This window comes from Bubalus kerabau, chromosome 2 (genome assembly GCF_029407905.1).
Source record: "Bubalus kerabau isolate K-KA32 ecotype Philippines breed swamp buffalo chromosome 2, PCC_UOA_SB_1v2, whole genome shotgun sequence".
Lineage (NCBI taxonomy): Eukaryota > Metazoa > Chordata > Mammalia > Artiodactyla > Bovidae > Bubalus > Bubalus kerabau.
In genome coordinates, this window is record NC_073625.1 from 130,281,582 (window position 1) to 130,301,263 (window position 19,682).

Sequence of the window (19,682 nt, forward strand, 5' to 3'; positions counted from 1 at the left end):
ATTTCAACAACTTCAGGAGAAAGTGTTCCTGAAAAGGGAAACCAGTTTATGCATGGTAAGGTTGGTCATGAACAAAATTTGTGGTGGGTAATGGTGGCTACAAGGAGTGAAGGAGGAAGAGAAGATTAGATAAAAGCTTGAAAACCAGGTAGAAGAGATTGGACTTGATGCTGGAGGCAGTAAGGAGCCTTTGAGTTCTGGAGCAGAGTAACATCATATAATGAAAGCTGAGGCTAGTCCCATTGCAGGACAAACATATTTACGGAGACATCTAACATTTCTCTCATTATTACAGAAGAACGAATAACCCTGTATATCAGTAGTTCTCTGTTCTGATTCTCATTGTAGCTGTGGTATTCAATTAAAGTCCCAAATACAGGTCAACTCAACTCTTCTGCATAATTATCATTTTAGTCCCAACTACAAACACCCCAGCCATGCCTCACAAGTAAAAAGTTCTACTGCAACCAAATAATTCAGGTGCTTCTGAGTTTTAAAAATATATATTGAATCACATCATCTAGTATGATAAAGAATCAAGAAAGAATCAGGTGAAAAGCAAATGATCACATACTATGTACAAATATACTGAAATACCAAACGCTGCAGAGCAGGCCTAAGAACATTCCTAATGTTAAGAGACTAAGGCTAAATTTGAATCAACGTTTGGCTAGTTAATGATACCAAATAAAAGGAAAATGGTGTCTTAAGGCACTATGGCTATAGTTCTTATTTCATCTTTTCCTGAACAGTCTATTAGGAGAGAAGACTTCCCCCACTTAGACATTCCAGAAGAAACCTTTCAACAAACAAAAGAAGCACTTTAGATGGCTCCACAATGCAGACAACACAGCAATCCTCTATCCTGGGCACAGCAGCAAGTCTGAACAGGAAATAGGATTAATATCACGTATTAGAGGCCTCTCTGACATTAAACAGAACCAGTTGATGACATAAACAAATAGTGTTCACCCACGAGTTTAAAAGCCTTTGTGAAAATACACATCTGTTGACAATTTTCAAGTTTTTTATTGGAAATCATAGATTTATTTTTAAAAACCCTCTAATTATTTTGCCATATAAGAGCAAAATTCAAATAATATAAATAACATTTTGGTATAAAATTAATAATATGGAAAATAGATGTAAGTCAACCAAGAGGTAAAAAGTTTTTAGCAATAATACTGTATATAACCATCAATTGACCATCCAGGCTGAAAGTTTATTTTCCCTTTATTGATGACTTTTAAAAGATAGCCTTGCACTGGAGCACCAAAAAGTTTTTTTCCTTCCTTTTTAAAAGGTTGGAATCCTTTATTTACAATTATTCTTCTCAGTACTTTAAGTCTGATGAAGGAAGTATCTAGCAATTTCCTTATTAAAAAAAGGAAGTGCCTTCATATTTCCTCTAAATTTAATGTTTCATTCTGTGTTAAGGAAAAATAAAAGATGAACACAATTGAAGGGAGCTCTTTCACAAATAAATAACCGTTTCACAAAAGTATTGATGTAAACAAGATCATTTTGATGGGCAGAGACAAGGATGTTCTCAACCAATAGCAAATTTAAACAGTTACAAGTATAGATACACAGGGCATATATATGACCAAAGGACAAATGGTATTAAACGATCAACTAATAAAAATTAATTACAAACCTGCTTTGTCAAAATGCACTTTTGTTCTCTACAGTTTTTAAAATTGGTCAGAAATTTTAAATTGTAATGATCTAAAAACCCTGAACCTACTCTGAAAGTAACTACAAACTAGAATGTTTGACACCGTAGTTTTGACATGAGTTAAAAATGCTAAATTATCTGAACAATCAATGTAAACAAGCTTTGATTTTCAAAATAGAAAAAATTAACTAAAGTTTCTGTAAACAATGAAAAGCTACCTGCAACAAATTATATATATGTGTGTGTGTGTGTGTGTGTGTGTGTATTTATATATCATCATCATCCAGTTATGTATACTGAGAATTCTTTTTTAGTTTGTGTGTTTCAGACATCATTTCAAGTGATACATCTTAGTTTTCCCTAACACGCACCTTTGCAGACAAAGGGTTTATAATCAGTTTAACTGCTTTTGCTGAAGTCATTAGTTTGCCTTTCATATAATCCCCCTAACAACAGACCTCACCTAGTTCTTTCTATAGTGAGGGGAGGTTGTTTGTATCATAGCCACATTGTCATCCTGCCATGTAAAATAAATCTAACTTCTGCTACTGGATCTCAGCCACATCTCTTTTACTACAAGGAACATACAGCTTTACAAATGTTTTAAACTTCATTCAGGTGACTTTTCTATCACTTTCATTCTGAAATATTTAGAAGTTGAATATCACCTCTGATAAGTCATTTTGCTGAAAGAATACATTTTTTTAGCTACTACAGTTTTGATGTTTAATACTCTCAGTTTTAAAAGCTAAACTCAAAACCAACTGGTTTATGAGACCCTGTTGGAGAGGGGTGGGCTGATTTTAGTAATTAATACAATTTAGACATTAAAACTTTTATTTTATAAATTATGGAGAAAAGAATCTCATAATGTTCTATCTTTCATTTTGAATTCTTCTCCATTATGATATTCCTTTATGTAAACTACATTTAAATAGCTGCCTTAAAAACAGACTGATACTGAATATTTTAAAACCAGTTGAAATTTCATTAAATTATTGATAAAATCAACCTATTTGAATTAGCAATGATTTATCTCTAGCAAAGGACCCTCTGAGTAAGACACTGTCCATGTTTTGTGTCATTGTCTAATAATAATAATTTTAAAAAAACATAATAAAGTACTAGTTAGGATAGAGCTAATGACTTCTCAAATTTCACATTAAACTTTGAAAAAATATATAAATATATTTAAAATGACTCCAATACTGTCCAGGTAAAACAGCTACATGAATGTGACAGTAAATGATTTGGCGATTTATAAAGAAATTGTGTATCTTCTCCTAAGTCTCCTCTGAAGAAGAGGAAACTTTCTTTGACCAGGTTCATGTACTTTCATCCATGCCAGTCCTCCCTTGCCCCCACCAACTCCCTCAAGTGCTCTTTAGTAAGTACCTGGTCCAACAACATATCCATTTCTTTGAAATGTTGTGCTATACATTTACTTGGTATTTTCCAAAAGCAGTTTTCCTAACACCTAGGCACCTTAATAACTTTTCTACTCCTCCAATATACACATGGTACTGAGAACTTAAAATTCCCTTTAGTTTTGTTTTCATATGCTGCTGCTGCTAAGTCGAGTCAGTCGTGTCCGACTCTGTGCGACCGCATAGACGGCAGCCCAACAGGCTCCTCTGTCCCTGGGATTCTCCAGGCAAGAATACTGGAGTGGGTTGCCATTTCCTTCTCCAATGCATGAAAGTGAAAAGTGAAAGTGAAGTTGCTCAGTCATGTCAGACTCTTAGCGACCCCATGGACTGCAGCCTACCAGGCTCCTCCATCCATGGGGTTTTCATATGAACCTTGTCTAAATCTAAATTCCTTGAAATGAATTTAGGCAATGAAGTAGGTAAGTTATATTGAAGGGCTTCTAGAATCAAAGAAACATTCTGATAGACTAGGCTTTCAAAATATTCCTTTGTTCTTCATATTCATTTCTCTTATGGTATAGACAAACATTTAAAAGTTTCTTTATCCAGGTTTGGCTCAGTGACAGTGATAAAATACAACATTCAAGTACTATTAGGCAAAGGCAGCCCTACAGGGATATGTATCCACATAGGTCAGTTTGCAAAGGAGGACTATCTTAATTATTCTGCAGTACATCTGACCAAAGAAACCTTTTGAAATTGTTTTTACTTTTGGGTCTGTGGCATCCATCCAGAGGTCCTGAAGGTCTTCTACATGCCCATGAGATGTCATCATTTTTTCATAGATGCAAGGATGGTAAGGGGTTTTACCTTCCCCGGAAAAAAACACATGGTATTGTGGTACTATCCCTATTTTATTGGCACAGAGGCCCATGAACACATCGTCTATGTAAAGGCTAGAGTTAAGTGTCTGTGATGCCTCATACACTTTGGCAGCCACATCACCAGAGATCACGTAGGCGGCTCCAGCGGTATAGTCAGGGTAAGCCGGCCACTGGTACATTTCATAAGAAACATAGTATTTGCTGCGTTTGTCTCTAACGGGAGGGGCACCACGGTGAACACGACCAATCCAAAAGTCTTGAACACCAATTTGTTCTAAACTTTGAAGGTATTCAATAAGATTTGGCATGTGAATAAATATGTCGTCATCAGCAGTCATGAGGAATTTGGCATGTGGACAAAAGCGATTTGCCCAACTGAACTGGAGAAGAAATTTAAGAGTAAGATTATAGAAAGAATCAGCAAAGTCTTGCTGAATTATATCATTGTACATCTGATCTTCCCAAACCAGCCTTCTCTGAAGTCTTTCTCTTGTCAGTGGGTCAGAAGGTGTTCCTAAGACAAACAGAGTTTTGATGTTGGCGTTAAGTTGAGAGCAAACATACTTCTCGTTGCCCCACGTTTTCCTTATGGCAGAACGGCGATTGTAATTTTCAGGCGCAGTCTTTACAAACAGTAAGAGCAGGACATCTTGCGTTTGACACTTATCCTCATGGTTAATCAAGTACTGGTAATGAGGAACCCCCTCCTCGCTGCGCTTAAGAGACAGGCTGTCATTCACAAAATTGTAGCTATTTACGAGGTATCTGTAAGAGTAGGACTTCATATGGCTCATGATGTGATTATCGATCGATATCCAGAAGAACATCAGGCTTAGTACAAAACAAGTGGCAAATAACTGAATAAACTGCCATTTTTTTACTCTCCTGCCACTAACAAACATTCTGACGTCCATCCAGGTCTATTTTTATTTAGGGTCAGTTTTAAATGAGTGCTTGCTTCTTCAAAACCATAGGACTGTGTATTCTGTAGAAGAGATGTCCATGTTGGTCATTAAAAATGTAAAAGGAGCTCCTTATTTCATAAAATATTTTCTTTTAATACCATTTTTTTTGGAGACCGCAAAAGAACGGAACACACTGCAGAATGACGCTGGCACATCAGAATGCTCCCACTCTGACATCCTTCATTAAGTTCAAGGATTGGCCTTACGCAGCTATTCTGTGTAGTCCTTTTTGTGAAAGTTAAGTGCAACCTATTAGAGTCAGGAAGAGAAAAAAATTACAAGTGAATGGATTACTGAGTTACCAGAAAGAAACATACTCTTAATTCCTTAAAAACAATATGTAACCTGACTGATCTGGATAAAATGTGATGGGGCAGCTGGTGTTGAGTAGACGCATATAGCTGTTTATTTTTTCAGGGGAATCCAAGGAAAGGGAAAGAACCACCCTCTACCTTCTTCTCATTCAGAATACAAAGACCCTTTTCTCTTCTCAAGCCTAGGAAGAAAATCTCCAAAATGTCTGTCATTTTACATACCTAAAGTTCAAGTTTCTTAAATGGGTATGTCCATGAATATATTGACTTGGAATATAGTCACAATGAAAGCAGCTATATAGTTCAAGGAACAAGACTCAATGAAACAAAAGTTCATAATAGTAAAAATACATTAAAGCTTGCCCCAGACAAGGCAGAAATAGGAGTAATATTTTTTTTTCAAACCAAGATTCATAATCAAGAAGTTGAGATATGCTTCTCAAAAGCATAGTCCCAACTCTCTAACCAAAGTGGCTTTTCTGTACAGTCATCTTGTTTCTGTTCTTTTCCATTTGGAAACTCCACAGGCACCTTGAATTTAACATGTTCAAAACCAACTGCACACACTGAGAACACCAGGCAGTACCGGCCTAACCTGGGTGGTGGGGCCTTTCACATCCAGCTGTATTTCCCGTCACCCAAGGTAACTCCACACAAGGGTGATAACTGCACAAGCGAGGCATGCAAAAAGCCCAAGGAGGACAGGAGATCAGAACCAAGCCTTGGTGATAATTCAGAGATCAGCACAGGTAAACTTTTATCCCTAAGGGTATAGATTTTTAAATTGCTAGCACTTCACTTTCACTTTCCACTTTCATTGGAGAAGGAAATGGCAACCCACTCCAGTGTTCTTGCCTGGAGAATCCCATGGACGGAGAAGCCTGGTAGGCTGCAGTCCATGGGGTCTCACAGAGTCAGGCACAACTGAAGCGACTTAGCAGCAGCAGCAGCAGCAGCAGCAGCACCACTTAGGAAGCCACAAAAGCTTTAAAACAAAGAAAGAAAGAAAAAGGAAAAGCATAAAAGAGAATGGCAGAGTGCATTGAAAGTAGTTAGGTATCATTTTGTGAAATTTTAAGTTTTGTGTGTAAATACCTTCAGCGTTGTAAAGTAAAATGTGTTTCTGTTGTAAAGTAAAATGCAAAAAAGTGAGGAATACTGCTATAAGGGCTAGATCAATATTGGTAATTTGCCCCTTGGTTTGGGTGGTCATGGCGGACTGAATGAATGCTCTAGGGTAGGATGAAAGAAGACTCTTGAGCGTCCCTTGGACTGAAAGGAGATCAAAACAGTCAATCCTAAAGGAAATCAACCCTGAATATTCATTGGAAGGACTGATGCTGAAGCTGAAGCTCCAGTACTGATACTGAAGGACTGAAGCTGAAACTCCAAAAATCCCCCTGATGCGAAAAGCCGACTCAATGGAAAAGACTGATGCTGGGAAAGATTGAAGGTAGGAGCAGAAGGGGACGACAGAGGACAAGATGGTTGAATGGCATCACCAATTCAATGGACATGAGTTTGAGCAAACTCTGGGAGATAGTGAAGGAAAAGGGAAGCCTAGCGGGCTACAGTCCATGGGGTTGCAAAGAGTCAGACAAAATTGAGTGACTGAACAATAACAAGGGTGAGAGACAGCAAGAAACATCCGTTTCTGATGGTGGCATCTGCTTACACTTTGCAAAATTGCTTTCATTGGGGAGGTGGAGTGGGGGAGGGGCACTTCCTCTCAGTCCTAACTGCTCACTTAGATAAGGCCCAGCTCTGAAGGCCCAGCCTTCTGCCTCTTCCACAATACACAAAGAAGGAACTGGAAGCTTCATGCAAAGTAACAGAGAATCTCTAACGCAGATTTTAAGACACCTTAAGTGTTTAAGAATTCTATAGAAAAATCTCAATTGAAACTAATTTGCTGTTTCTATTCCAAGAGATCCCAGGAAGGAAACAAAAAGAAGAGTAACCTTTGGAACCACAGGCAAAACTAGCTTCCCATTTCTGAGCAGCTGCACTCACTATGTTCCAAGGGCAGCTTTGCTTTGCACCTATTCACGGTTGTCTACAAGCCAGAGCTTCTTGCTAGAGGATCAGCCCACCTGCCCAACTCTGCCAGCACCCACTTGCACCCTGGACTCATAGAGACCCTACTCTCTCTCCCATGAATGGGTCTATTGCTCATCTGGATGAGCAACAATTATAGCAGCAACACTCTATCACTATCTATCACCAAACAGCCAGCCCATAACATTTGTTTTGTCCCCTTCCACCCCACCATGTATATATTTCCCTCATTTTCCTATACTCCTGCAACTGTTCCCAACTGGCCTCTATGAGTCACAACTGCTTTCTGAAAAATGACAAAGAACTAGTCATGAAGCCAACAACCCACACTACTTCTTTAGGCTCAGCACAGTGTGTGAAGTTCTAAGACACAGTTTCTCCACCCACAGCTGCTTGAACTGTTGGAGCCACTGTTTACATCAGTCACAACCAAATCTCCCTGATGTGATGATGTGAGTGTTGATGTGATGAGGGAAAGATCTGGGAATTCATAGAACCCGGCTTCTCTAATAACAAAAGAACACCCCCACTCCTCCAAAGTGAACTTAGTTATTAGGATGGCTTTTTCCAACCAAAAGCAAAAGCACCTCCATGATCTAAATTCATCTGTTAAAACTAAACAACGTTGTCCCAACCCTGGTGTTGCTGATGGAGACCATTCACAGGCAATCAAGGCTCACCCTTCTGGTTCACACTGTCATAAAGCTTCTCTAAGGCACATCTTCTAGCTTCTGTATTCACAGTGCTAGGCTGGGGGCTACAATGAAGCCCACAGGCCTGCCTGACCTAGAGAAAGAAAACGCTGGACCTAACAGGAAACAAAGCGATCCCAATACTGAATGTGAGCTCAGCAACCATCTACAACAGAATGCTGTGGGTGCAGCTTCCTTTGTGCCCACAGTGCAGCTGGGTGACCAATCAACTGTCGAAACCAGGGCTACCCAGTTTGGGGCCAGGTTTATTGTATAACCTCAGGCATCCCTCACTGCACTCTGCTGTAGTGACTCAATCTGTAAACTGGGGGCAAAGATCAAAGTATTGTTACTGAGCGAATAAAAAAATTACAGATGACTTCAGAGCCTGCTGAAAATAGGAAACAGGGAAGGCTCTACGAGAGAACAGGACAAAGAGCTGCTTAGGGGAAAATATGCAAATATCTGGAATATAACTTGGGTTTGCTTCTATCTGGATTGAGAGGAAGGTATAGATATCCTCAGTTTTCTCTTTCCTAAAGAAGTAGTCAGAAGAATAAGAAGTTTGAGTGGATAAGAAGTTGAGTGGCAGACCTCACCCCAAATACTTTTCAGTCTGGGAGCTGTGCCCCTCAACCACTCAAGGATATTTCTTCACAAGAGAGCTCTTCAAACTTCTCTGATTAAAAACAGAAAACAAAACAATTAATGCATCTAGAGGCTACAGGTTTCCCAAAATGAACCCTGACTTTTCTCTGCTTCATTCCTGCTGTCAACTCATTTCTTTGTTGAGTTTACTTTTGTAATCCTAAAGTATTATGCAGAACCTGCTACAAATTTTGAAGTTTTAGTTAGGATGAGGAGGTTGGCATTTTAATTTCAAGTTAAACAACCTCAATGTTGTTTCAGTTAATTTCAGTGTCCAATGTTTCAGTTAATCCTACAAGTGTGTGTGTGTTTGCTATAGAAATACACCGGGCATGGCGGCAGTCATGAGGTAGTCTCTGCTCTGAAAGCACCAACAATCTAGTTGAGACAAGACTCACAGCGTGCATGTGGAAACACAGTTCCCCTGGACAACAACAGGCATGTCACAGAAAGGTTCACTCTGTATGTCAGCACCAATCTGGGTCATACCTGCTCTAGGCACAATAGGAGTGTCCCTGGGAGGAGAAATCAGTGACAGCTAGATCACAAGGGCCTAGGATGATCAGGATTTAGGTGGTTGCAGAAGGACAAGGAAGCAGTTTCAGGCAACAAAGGAAAGAAATACAATATGGCAAATATTTGAGAAACAGGCCTGTATTAATATTTGAAAGCAGGGAGGTTGGGGTGTACTTATGGAGAAGCTTGAAAATAAGGCAGAGAAGAGAGTGAGTGCCCAGGGCAGCAAGTCCTTTTTGTGTTTAGTGATAACTCCCTTGTCAATATTTATTAAGCTTTATGCGGAAATCTGGCAGTGGTACGAAGGATGCAGGATTCCTAGAGATCAGACTCTGGGTAATATCAGGACCTTGTACTGAAGCAGGCAGGCTTCCCTGGTGGCTCAGCCTGTAAAGAATCCACCTGAAAAGCAGGAGACTGGGGTTCGATCCCTGGGTTGGGAAGATCCCCTGGAGAAGAGAATGGCTACCCAGTCCAGTATTATTGCCTGGAGAATCCCATGGACAGAGGAGCCTGGTGGGCTACAGTCCATGGGGTCACAGAGAGTTGGACATGACTGAGAAACAGAGCACACACATACTAAAGCAAGATGAGGTAAAAAGGGTCTAGTCTAGGATGGTGGCGGTAGGGAGGGAAGGAAGGGATAAAGATGACCTTCTCGACTCTGTGGGAGAAGGCGAGGGTGGGATGATCTGAGAGAATAGCACTGAAACATGTATATTATCATATGTGAAACAGATCACCAGTCCAGGTTCGATGTATGAGACAGGGTGCTCAGGGCTGGTGCACTGGGATGACCCAGAGGGATGGGGTGGGGAGGGAGGTGCGAGGGGGGTTCAGGATGGGGAACACATGTACACCCATGGCTGATTCATGTCAATGTATGGCAAAACCCACTACAATATGGTAAAGTAATTAGCCTCCAATTAAAATAAATAATTAAAAAAAAAAAGCCTCAGTGGCATGTGATGAGTGACCTGGGACAGGGAGTAAAGGAGAGGAGAAAAATCTAGGTTCAAGCATTACTGACAAAGGAGGGAAAACTGGTTTCCTGAGTCAGGAATGAGGTGGCAACACATTTGCTTTTAAGCTGTGTTGATGGAGATGTTAAGAGAGACAGCAAGTAGGTAAGTCCAGCAGGTAATCTGAGCCTGGAAGCAGACAGCACTGAAATCCAGCGGGCGCCCTGAGTTATAAAGACAATGGCAGCCATGAACATGGGTGAACTCTCAAGGAAGAAGAGCTGAGCAAAGGCCCAGAGGAATAGTCAACTCAGGGGAAGGAGAAAATGGAGGAGTCAAAGAAAAGAGAAACTATTTTAAAGGGCTGGTTCATCGGAAAGTTTAGATGGGGTAACAAAGGTCAAGGGAAACAGTCGGAAGGCTGGGCAGACAAGGCCTGTCATGGAGCTCAAGTGGGAAGACAGACCTGGAGCAAACAGTGAGCGCTGAGCTGGGAGCCCGGGGGGCTCTCAAGGCTGGGCGTGGGTGGGGCTGGGGAAGGCGTCTTCCAGGAAAAGCAGCAGCACTAAATCCAGACCAGAGTAATGGTAACTAGAGAAAGCCAGTGGGTTTGAATTCAAAAACATCTATTTGTTTTTTGTTTCTAATTAAGAAACACCTATTTGTTTCTTAACCACTATTTTAGACCACCATTGCAATACATTAACAACATCCAATCTTAGAGAAACCGTATTTCTATATCTTACCTAGAAGACATGTGACACTCAGAAGTCCAAGGAGCCCTTGTTTTATAGTGTAGATGTTTGTTCACACTCCCTTCCCACACACTGAAGACAACTTACCAGCAGGAAAGTTGTGTGGCTTACCAGCAGTCATTTATGTGGCTTTACTTAGAACTGCATTATTCTGAAATTTCAAAGTCCAGTCTACTCCCTCTTCAACCACAACCTCTAAGCATTCATCTGGAATCCTCTGCCTACCCCCTTCCTGCCCCCTAACACCCCTGGTCCATCCAACTGTCTCCTGACTTTTCTTCTACCCACTTCCCTGTCTCAGATGCAGGGTCACCTGGCAGCTTTGCCCTCTTATCCCTGGTTCCTGTCCTTCCACCCCAGCAACCCCGGACCTTGGGTCATTCCCATATTCCCTATAATACCTGCCAGGCTCCTGGAGAAACATAACACAGCAGACAGATAGCACCACCACACAGGGTGATATCCAGCTGTGGGCAGAGTGCTCAGTGCTGTCTGACTGTCCTCCACTTGTTACGGAGCTTCTCCCTCTCCCAGGCTCTTCACCAGCCATGCTGAATCTTCCCCCCTCTTCCTAGGATGATAGGAAGTGTCATGCTCACTCTTAGCTGACAACTTCCTTTCCTACTTTGTAGAGAAAGTAAAAGATGTCACACACTTGTCACCATCTCATCCCACGTGTGCTTCCTCTTCAAGAATTCCCCGGGCTGGGCAGCGCGCTTCGTTCCCTCTATAAAGCACACTGACCCTGTCAGGGGCCAGGCTAGGGAGAGGCAAGGGAAGCACTCATTTGGGGCACAAAATTTAAAAGCGATAAAAATATGACTATAAACTAATGTTGCTCCTCCAGCAAGTCACAGATTTTTTTTTTTTTTAAGCCTCACTACTTGATACTTTTAAGCTTAAGTTTTCATGACTTAAAGTCCCATGTGAGACACAACTTTTGGTTACTTTCCAGACATAACTCAAAGAAAAGAAAGATAACATTTTCTTTCTCATCTTTATGTTACATTTTGTTTTACATTCCAAGTATTTTTTTTTTCCTGGCTTGCTCTGATCATTTATTCCCTATTAAACATAGGTAGGATAAATCCTCAGGAACCAAACTGTCATGTTAAAGAAATCAGGTATAAAAAGCCCTGAATTTACCAGAAAGGCCATGATTTGATCTTCATAGATTTTTTTCTTAGTAAAATAGTATTTGGTCCTAAGAAACACAACTGGTTACTATTTAGCACTAATTCTCTTTCTATTTGCTCAATAAGGTGGCAACCTGAAATGTGAATGTACAACTCACATTTTAAGTGGGAAAAATGAGATATTCTCTCAATTATATTTTATTCTTTAATCAAATTTAAGTGTATTCAATATAAAGCTATAAAAAAGGGACACATTCCATGCAACAGCTATCTTTAAGTGTTTATGTGACTGTGACTAGCTATGAAACTTAAGCTCAAGCTCTGGGCAAAGATTAAAAGTCATGTGGAATTGTTATTCCTCCACAAAGAATACACTTTAGAGTTAATTCTTGATCCAGTGTTAGTCTGAAGGCTTTAAATTCCAGCTCTGCAAGCATGGATCTGAGACAATGGGAAAAGTTGGTTATGAAATGTATAGTGTGAATCTAGTAAATTGCTCTCCACTTACATAAACTATGCTATATATTTCTTTATAAATTAAACATGGTTGTCGATTTCTGTTTGCTGGTTTTGGGAATACTAAACACAGGAAAATACAAAATGAACAAACAAGTAAAGACAGGCTCCAAGTAAAGATAAACACTAAGGAAACTGACAGAGAGATTATAGAGTATTATCATATTCCAGAGGAATTATATTAAGGGTTGCTAACATTTCCCAGTAACCAGTTTGATTATACAGAATTTGACACAAACAAAAGAGCTGAAATGTAAAGAGAGTCTTGGAGAGGTCACGCACTTGCTTTTCTAAGCCTGGCCTTCTGTGTTCATTCTTGAGGCATATTTGTTGGGTTGACAGGGTTGCCAGTTCTTATAAATATGATTTTTGTCAGTTTTGTTCTTGCTACTTAAGGAACAAACTTCTCCTTATGCCTCGTGTAGCAACAGTTGCTAACATGGTATGTTTAGTGTGCACCAGGATCTGTTCAGAAAGCTTTACATAGACAGTAACTTTCTCTCACAACAACCTATGAGGGAGAAGTTATCTCCCCTTTTTTCAGAAGAAGAAATGGAGGCACTGAGACATGGTGTTAACCCTGTAACCTCCATTAATTCCAGACCCTGTGGCAGCTCAAAAGCAGATGGTCCTTTACAGCCCTGTCCTGAATTCCTGACCTGCTTTTCCTAGTGTGATGGAAAGACAGAGAAGCTGGTGGGGCAGAACTAAGAGAACCAACCCTAGAAGGGAAAAGATTTGCTTCCCTTTCTGAAGTTTGGAGTCATTTATGTTTTGCTACCACCTGCATTTGACCAGAACTTGTTTTCATTTTCTCTGTAGCAGACCCTTTTCCCAACCTTCTATCCCGTTTCCCTCCTTCCTTTCCTTGATCCCAGTAGCACCAGACAATGGGCAAAAGTGACAGTTTGAGTCACTCTGGGTACAAAAAGTCTTTCTTGCACATGGAAGATTGGAGTATTTAAGGGAGGAGATTCAAAGTGGTACATGTATGCTAATAAGTCGCTTCAGTTGTGTCTGACTTTGTGTGACCCTGTGGACCACAGCCTGCCAGGCTCCTCTGCCCATAGGATTCTCCAGGCAAGAATACTGGAGTGGGTTGCCGTGCCCTCTTCCAGGGGATCTTACCAACCCAGGGATCAAACCCACATCTCTTACATCTCCTGCATTGGCAGGTGGGTTCTTTACCACTAGGGCCACCTGGAAAACCCTCAAAGTGGTAGAAGGAAGTAAAGAAAAAAGTAAGTAGGGAAGGAGAAGAGAGTAAAATGTACATGACAGAGAGGATGTTTTAAGCAAGTATTCAATGAATAAGTATTGGATGAGATGAAAGCAGAGGAGTCATACACTGCTGAGGTTAAATTATAATATGAAAAATAGTGATTTCAAAATATGGTGACAATATAACCTGACATAAACCTGCTGTATAAGCTGTACACTTTGGCCTAGTATCCAGTGGCAAAATATGTCCTGTTCTGAATACAATAACAAATAAATAATGGTGTAAAATGTAAGATACACACACACATATATATCACGTTTCCATCTCAGTTGATCAGCATTTATTTTAATAAGTAAATTGCCATTTAAACACCTGCCCTGTCCTAGATAATATGCTGTACAGCCCTGAAAGTAGGTAATACCTACATTTAAGTCATTCAACAAGTATTAATTTATCACATACTCTGTGGTAGGCGGCAGGCAGGATGCTGAGAGGGCTTCAGAGATGTTTCCAGTGTAGATCCACTAACAGAGTAAAAAATTGTTCCAGTGCAACCTGGAATCTGGCGGCGGGGGGCGTTGGGCAGGGGGGCAGGCGGGCAAGAGAATAGAAAAATCAAGTGTGAAGGTGAACAAAAATAATTTCTATCCTAGTGCTCCCATTTACTAGTCACGTGAGCTTGACTTGTCTTTAAACCTTGTACCAACAGTGTTTTCTGAGGATCATTTTAGATATCTACTGACAAAATGTGGTCCAGATCAAGTGTTTGATATATGTTAATTTCCTTTCTCTAGAAATTATTCATACATCTTTACCATGATGGTTTAGTTAATAGATGGCTGATATTCTTTAGGGGTTATTTTCCTTTCAAAGTGATGAGCTGTACTCTTAATATTCTTCTCAAAAACTTTTATTAGATATGAGTTTTTCAAAGTTCTGATCTGATTACTAATGGCCATTAAGACATCTCAAACACTATTGTGACTGAAAACAAAGGTATCATTCCTAATTGAACATGGTCTTCCATTATCCATGACAGGAAAGAACAATATGGTTCCCACAAGCACTTAAGAATACACTTCAAATACCATAGCCAAAAGATTGTAAGGTCCTGTAAAATATAGAGAAGGAAAACTGAGTCAACTTTTTAACTTACTTTTCTTAGACCACAATCAAAAAGTTGTTGAAAGAGTTGTAGAAAAGGAATAAGAGATAAAATATGAAATTTCAGGGAATCTTAAGTTGTGTAATAGTACCCTGAACTTAGAATTTAGGGAGCTTATTGCCTGCAGACTTAGAGGAACACTCCTTTCTGTTAAAAAAACAAAAACAAAAAAACTGGCTTCTAGTGTTATAATCTTCACTATGGAAGATAAATCTTAAAAATAAGTTACTGGTCAAAGCCAGTCTCTGAATTTCTAGCATTTAAATGTAAAGAAATCACTTTTGCTTTTTCAGAGTTTACATCTCACCTGATTGAGTTGCTTATCTTTAAATATGAATTCTTCTATCTCTTTTATATATGCAAACTATAAAAAGAAAATTCTAGATTTACACTGTTCGGGCTAAATCTTTGCTGGCAGAAATTCTATATCTAATGGCAGAGCTCTTATAATAATTTGCTGTTCCCCAATTTCTGGAACATAGATTCAATGTATATTTCTCTTCACAAGATTATTCAACAATGGAATAAAATAATGGCTATGGAAGTATTCCCCCCAAAAAGTTTCAGATCAGATCAGTCACTCAGTCCTGTAGGACTCTTTGCGACCCCATGAATTGCCCATAAAATGCAAAGCTAAAATTTATTCAGTTGAGTATATACAATGTTCCAAATATACAAGGATACATTTTGTTACTTTAAGAGAACATTTCCTTCTGAATTGCTCCTAGTTTCCTTTTAACGCATCCTATGTTCTGATATGTAGATTATAGTGCAATTGGTTCTCAGAAACAACTCTACCCTAACAATTTGAAAGTCACTGAGAGCAATGATTCTAGCCAAAGTGACCCATTTAAAAGGATGACCCATTTCAAAACCCATGAGTTATTATTTAAGCTGTTCTATATTTTAGAATTAGAAAGTTATTTCCTTTTCTTACAATCTGATTTGAATCACTTTTATAAAAGGGAAATTCTATCTCTATTTTAATGAAATATATAAGTTGACATTTTCCCTTGCTAAAGCCTGCACTTTATTTTGAAAATTCTTCTCCACCTTCTGATGATTTGTGTTTGTGTATGTGTATGGTCATGCCTCCTAATCATCCCACATTTCTCATTCCTCAGAAACAGCCTCTCTGAGCTGCAGCTTGAACTCTCCCTGTCATAACACTCATTCCCATCTTCAGGTGTCACAGTGAGCCCCTGGCGACTGAGGTTAGTCAAACTGAGTCACCCTCATCCTCAAAGGGGCTCAGTAAACACTCATGCAGAGTCCCTGTGGGAGAGGAGATGGGAGAGAGAGAGAAAGCGGAAGAGGGGAGAATCATTTATGTATTTAATGGAAACATTTCAGATATTGAATTTATTGTTTTTAAAAGAAAAAGTTGACTCCCAAAAGCAGCCCCACCCCTGCACAGTGACAAGACGTAAAATCTACTGTAAGTTTCTTATGAGAAAGTTAAAACCTCCGGTGCTTATAACCAGTCCCCCTTTCAGAAAGTTCAGCTCAGGATCTTTTCAGCAGCACCACTTAATGCAACTACCTTCAATCTTCCTTTTCTGGGTCAGTTTCAGCTTCTCACATCCTTCTCCCTGCCCCCATAGGGACCAGGCAAAGTTTCCCAAAATAAAGGCAGAGAGGAACAAATCCAGTTCTAATGTATGTGCTTTCATTAGAGAATTACCCTAAATACGACCTCCAAGCCACCACCAGCCACCGAGCGGTACAACGTTGGTGTCCCTTTAACATGACCCATAACCTATGAAAATCGACCCTGGGAAAGAAAAATATAGGGTGTGTAGTGAGAATCGGATGAAAAGTTCCTACTCTGGACCTACGTAAGGGGCATCTGAGTAAACAAATGACTGTCACTTCAGGAAGCAAAATAAAATTTGGCAAAGTCAAAGGAAAGCGTGGCCAGGACCTCCCCGCTTAGAAAGAGGTCTCGTTTCCCAGATATCCCGCCTGCTACTTCCTTGTCTGTATTGCCCCAGCCAGTAACTCACCGAAAGCTTCCCCTGTCTGGCGGTTTCCCAACTTATAACACGACGCAGGATCTCTATCCGAATTCACCCCTGCAGCCTAGGTGTGGGCGCAAGGTTGAGGGCCCCTCAGCCGGAAACCGAGGCCAGCAGGGCGCGGCGTTCCGCTCCCGGCTCCCGAGCTCCGGCCGGTTTCGGCATCGCGGCGCGGCGGCCGCCTAGTTGAAGCTCCTAGGAATGGGGACCGGCTCCGGGGAACTTCACCCTCCCCACCGCCCCGGAGCTCCGGGCCCCCCAGCCTACCTGCTGCATCTGGATGGAGGCTCGGCCCGGGGTCGCGGTCGCCAAACGCCCGCCCGCAGGCCCGAATGAACAAAGGCGCCCCGGGGAAGGAACGTGCCTCTTTCCCCGCCGCACTCTCGGGCAGCGGGCAGCCCCTGCCCCGCGGCGGATAGGGCGGCCCCAGCTTCCCGACGCCTGGCCGCGCTCGCTCCGGACCAGGGCCGCGAGCCGGCGCCAAGCCCGGTGTCAGCTACAGCCTCGCCTCCCCGGCCCCAGAGCTCTTTCCAGCCTGAAGTCCAGGAGTCGCCGTGCGAGCGACTCTCCTCCCCTCTCGGCCCTGGCTATCTCGCCTGGTCCAGAGGAAGCAGAACAGACTCCTTTCCCGCAGCCCGGGAGCCGCTCCGGCTGGGAGGCGCGGCGAGGCGGCCGGGCCGGGCAGGGGCGGGGCGGAGGCCTGACCGGCCAGGAGCCCTTGCTGCGGACCGAGGGAATCCGTCTCCCCTCACAAAGAACAAACCAGATGAGGAGTTGCGAATTATCCCCGCCGAGCGGGCTGGAACTTTCCCCATTTAGTGATCCGGAAGAGAAGCCTACATTTCCAACCTACAGGGGGCCTGGGCCCCACAGTTAGGATGCGGTGGAATGCGGAGCAGTTTAAAAAGAGTACGATTGATCACACATATTAATTCCATATGAAACAACTGATCTCCATATACTTTTCATTAGGAGGCAGAATTTGTTGGACAAGTGATCCATTCGTTCAGAACACGCAACGGTTTACTCATCTACGGGAGATAAGTTTTGACTGATTGAGTTGCAGTTCTCTGAGCACCTTATTTTCCTTTTCAGAGCGAGAGTTCTAAGGGCAAGCTAGACTTTAAAAGATCTCTGGTCACACCGCTTACCGCACCCCGCCCCCCCCCCGGCCCCGCCCGGAGCTTCAGGGAGCCTCAGTGACAAAAGAAGGAAACTCAATTTTACTGCATACAGTTTTTCGACAGCGGTTCGTTTCAGGAATGCAATGGGCCGGTGGGAGAGACTCACTCCCCGCCCCCCCCCCCCATGAGTTTACTTTCAAGCCCAGCTTAATTTCAAAGAAAACTTAAAGCAAAACTCACCAGGACCAGTTCCTTAAACTCCCAAATCGCAGGTCGGCACTCCGCCGGCATGGGAACTAAGGTCATTGGTTTCCGGAACAAAACTTACTCGTTTTAAATTTTAGGCAGGGGCTGGGGAGTTGGCTCTTGGCTGGGCTCGCTACCACAGCGGGAAGCGGGCTGGAGCCGGCTGAAAGCTGGGGGACCCAATCAGGGGCTCCCGGCGGAGGGCAGGGGCGCGGCCAGTGTGCAGCGTGCTGTGTTTCCTGCACTTCTTGGCGTCACTCCGAAGCCCAGCCTGGCCTGCCCGGTAGCCACCACCCCAGCGTGTAGGTGAAGGCGATGCGTCCCGCCTGTCTATTCCTGTCGGTGCAAGGCAGCTCCAGGAAGTGCTTCTCCACACCTCTTTAGCTAATTGAGATTATTTACTCAGATATCGGATTCGCCTGGTGGCTGATGGTAAAGCGTCTGGCTACAATGCGGGAGACCAGAGTTCAATCCCTGGGTTAGGAAGATCTCCTGGAGAAGGAAATGGCAACCCACTCCAGTATTCTTGCCTGGAAAATCCCATGGACGGAGGAGACTGTAGGCTACAGACCATGGGGTCGCAGAGTCGGAAACGACTGAGCAACTTAACTACTTAGGTCATCAACTATGACCCAGGATCCGCTTTGAGGTGTTTTCCCCACTCAGAATACTTAATACACATAACAGACAAAATTAGAATATAAATTTCCACTGAAGGGAGGAAAGTATAAACAAATCGTTTTTTGGGGTTTGGTTTCTTATTCCCAAGATGTTGTTCTAGCATCCTCCTTATATAACAAATATTGTCATTTAACAGTGGTGATATTTTGAACGACTTTGTAATTGTACAATATATATTTAAGAATATGACAGAAAAAATTAACCCTTTACTTCAGTAAAGTAAAAGCTTTGGATTTGTTATTGTAAAAGGAATGGCAGGTAATGACTTGAAAGCAGATTATGGAATCAATTTGAAACTGTAGACACAACATTGTACTTGTTATTTCTAGCTAGATTTTTAAAGAGGTTTTGTAACTGGTTTCTTTAGCTCCTTAGCATATGGAGCCATGCAATTATTTTCTTTTTTATATTACCTATAGAGAGTGTGGCTTAGTATTGCTATTATCTACTCAGACCCAGTATTCATCTATTATCTACTCATACCTCATTGCATGTTCTATCACAGACAGAAATATTTAGATTTTTGACTTGTAAGGGAGTCACTGACAGTGACACATAAATAAGCTAATTTATTGTTAGTACAGTGCAAATCACCCCCTTTTACCTATGCAAAACAAAATCCTGATGATAAACCCACAGATATTCCCTCTGGGTATCATCTGTATATGTCAGATTTATGTACAAATTTTCAATTGCCATTATATGCCCATCAGGTCATTTGGAACTAGGCCC

The 19,682-nt window shown here is 41.7% G+C and overlaps 2 protein-coding genes across 4 annotated transcripts in view; one reads left to right on the forward strand and one right to left on the reverse strand.

The window, feature by feature from the left end:
- MCF2L2 (MCF.2 cell line derived transforming sequence-like 2) overlaps positions 1-19,682 on the forward strand; it is a 209,737-nt gene that overhangs the window by 104,984 nt on the left and 85,071 nt on the right. The window lies entirely within an intron of this gene.
- B3GNT5 (UDP-GlcNAc:betaGal beta-1,3-N-acetylglucosaminyltransferase 5) lies at positions 485-18,609 on the reverse strand. Of its 3 annotated transcripts, none has more exons than XM_055568942.1 (2): positions 18,264-18,609; positions 485-5,146 (listed from the first exon to the last, which is right to left on the reverse strand). In XM_055568942.1, exon 2 carries the CDS (start codon positions 4,844-4,846, stop codon positions 3,701-3,703), a length of 1,146 nt encoding a protein of 381 aa, XP_055424917.1. In that variant the 5' UTR covers positions 4,847-5,146; positions 18,264-18,609; the 3' UTR covers positions 485-3,700. The 3 variants fall into 3 exon arrangements, with proteins under 3 accessions (XP_055424917.1, XP_055424918.1, XP_055424919.1); XM_055568943.1 differs by lacking the exon at positions 18,264-18,609 and adding an exon at positions 17,167-17,570; XM_055568944.1 differs by lacking the exon at positions 18,264-18,609 and adding an exon at positions 16,888-17,058.